At 36.3% G+C, this 2,724-nt stretch overlaps 1 protein-coding gene across 1 annotated transcript; it reads left to right on the top strand.

Moving 5' to 3' along the window:
• The first annotated feature begins 1,249 nt into the window (after window positions 1-1,249).
• Window positions 1,250-2,524, top strand: LOC118909742 (olfactory receptor 5AK2-like). The gene has a single exon (XM_057506566.1). The coding sequence runs from the start codon at window positions 1,683-1,685 to the stop codon at window positions 2,472-2,474; it is 792 nt and encodes a 263-aa protein (XP_057362549.1). The 5' UTR covers window positions 1,250-1,682; the 3' UTR covers window positions 2,475-2,524.
• Window positions 2,525-2,724: the final 200 nt, after the last annotated feature.

Genomic DNA, 2,724 nt, shown 5'->3' with positions numbered 1-2,724 from the left:
ATTACTATCCACTTAGTCTGCTTTTTCCTAAAAACAAAAATTGGTTAAATACAAAATAGCTACTTTCAAAATGATCTGTATGGTATAAGATATTATAGTTCAACAAATACCATGTACTAGGAACCCAGTAGAAGAAATAAAATGAATTTTATTATTATGTTTTACTCTTCTGGATAAATGAGAGCTATAGGCAGGAATGGACTTTATTCATAATCATTTTTCAAAAGAATAAACCCTAAGGCAAAAAATGATGAATTATTATTTCAAATTTAAGGATTTCTGATCTATAATAGGTATCATAGACCAAGTTAATAGATGACAGGAGGTGATTAAATCTTTGTCAACAACAAAATATTCAAATCTAGATAAAAAGAGCATCCATCCATAAACTAACTCCTATGTAGGAAAAAAAAACATGAACAGGCACTTTACAGGAAAATAGAATCCTAAAATTGTAAAAAGAATATGAGACAATGATCAAACTCATTTCATATTAGAAAAATAAACAAACATGAGATATCACATTACCCTTATTTTCCTAACCAAAAAAAAAAATATTTAAAAAATACTGATGTTCTCAAAGAAGTGAGGATAGGAACCCCATAAACATTCAGTAGGAGTGTACACTGGTGTATCCATTATGGAAAGTGATATGTGGAAACCTGATCAACTTAAAATGTGTACATACCCTCAGACACCAAATTTTTCTCCCTGGTAATATACCCTACAAAAAGGTCCTGAGTTATTTGTAATGAGAACAAGTTGGAGGCATCTAATATCCATCACTAGGAAAACACAGGTAAATTCTGATGGATGAATACCACAGATCAGTGTTTTTCAGTGCTTAGTCTCAGAACCAATACCAGTCTTAGACTCTGTTTCCACTCTATGATTCAATAACTACCAAAGGTGGGATTGAGCATTTAAACTATACAGAATTTTGACAATGCTGATAGTTTACTGTTTTTTACAAAAATATTAGTACACAACATATTCAAATTTTACAAAGAAAATGATCCTTCGCCATACTTTGAAACACTTCCACAAAAGACTGCACTAGGGCATGACTCCATCATGGAGTTAATAAAGGGTCAAAAGAATAAGATGAAAACATAGAGATAAATTAGAACATGATCACATAGAACTCTGTGGCTAAGATTTTCATACATTATAATTTGTATTTATGCAAATGGATAGATTAAAATATATACAGCATAAGGAAAGTATGGTTATTAAAAATGTATTTTCATATGTTTCTTTTCATATGTTTTTAATTGATATATTTATGAAATGACAGTCACTCTGAGAACACAGCTCCAGGTCATAGCAACTTACCCAAACTTCAGATCAGTTGTCTAACTCAGATGCCAGGTTTCAACCTTTAAATGCCAAGTCAATTATGTCACACAAAATCTCCTCCTACCCTACTCTGAAACCAAATATGATATCATTTACTATTCCAGAATCAGTTAAAGGACCACAGTGGTCTTAGCTTTCTCTCTACCCTTCTTTCTTTGTACTTTTTCAGCTGATATATAATCTTCACAGCCATAGAACAGAACAATGGCACTGAGCTGACTGAATTTATTCTCCTGGGATTTGCTGGTGAACACAAGTCCTGGCATATCTTCTTCATAGTATTTCTGTTGATCTATGTGGCCAGCCTCGTGGGTAATATCGGGATGATCCTACTCATCAAGATCGATTCTTGCCTTCACACCCCCATGTACTTTTTCCTCCAACACTTGGCATTTGTTGATCTCTGCTACACCTCTGCTATCATTCCTAAGATGATGCAAAACTTCATACAGAAGAAACAATCCATCTCATTCATAGGATGTATGATGCAGTTACTAGTCTACGGGGCTCTTGCCACAGCTGACTGCTACATCCTGGCTGCCATGGCAGCAGACCGTTATGTGGCCATCTGTAACCCCCTCCGCTACCCAACAGTCATGTCCCAGAGAGTCTGCATGCAACTCTTACTTGGTTCATACCTGGTAGGCTGCCTGAATGCCTCTGTTAACACAGGTTTTCTTTTCTCACTGAGCTTTTGCAAATCCAACAAAATTAACCACTTTTTCTGTGATGAACCCCCAATTCTTGCCCTCTCATGCTCCAATGTTTACTTCAATACCACGCTTCTCACTGCATTTGTGGGGTTTAACCTGACATTCACTGTGCTGGTTATCATCTTTTCCTACATATATATCCTGACTGCCATCCTGAAGATATCTTCTTCTGCAACAGGGAGGAAGAAAGCCTTCTCCACATGCACCTCCCACCTGACTGCCGTCACCATTTTCTATGGGACTCTCTCCTACATGTATCTGCACCAGGGGACCATTGGGTCTCAAGAGGTGGCTTCTGTGTTTTATGGCATTGTGATTCCCATTTTGAACCCTATCAACTACAGCCTGAGAAACCAAGATGTGAAAGAAACCCTCAAACGGATAGGAAAGAAGTGCTTCTAGTTTGAGCTGTAATTGTAACCTAACATGGTTCAACAAGCAAACCAACCTCTTCTTCCTCAACAACAGAAGATGCAGCAAATGTTTGTGAGATACAAAGTCATTCCTCAGTTAAACCAATAAGCATCTGAGAGACATGCAAAACATCTCAAATAACTAAATAAATTAGCCTCTAATTCATGTTTCTTAAAGACAAAGCATCTGAAAAGAAGACCAGTTATTTTGCTTTTACATTTTTTTAGGAGCTCTCTTT

Source organism: Manis pentadactyla, chromosome 9, assembly GCF_030020395.1.
Source record: "Manis pentadactyla isolate mManPen7 chromosome 9, mManPen7.hap1, whole genome shotgun sequence".
In the NCBI taxonomy this organism is placed as follows: Eukaryota; Metazoa; Chordata; class Mammalia; order Pholidota; family Manidae; genus Manis; species Manis pentadactyla.
This window is presented reverse-complemented; position numbering and strand designations above follow the sequence as displayed.

Bases quoted from the DNA above. Each gene is read 5' to 3' on its own strand.
- LOC118909742 (XM_057506566.1), top strand. From the start codon at position 1,683: ATGATCCTACTCATCAAGATCGATTCTTGCCTTCACACCCCCATGTAC.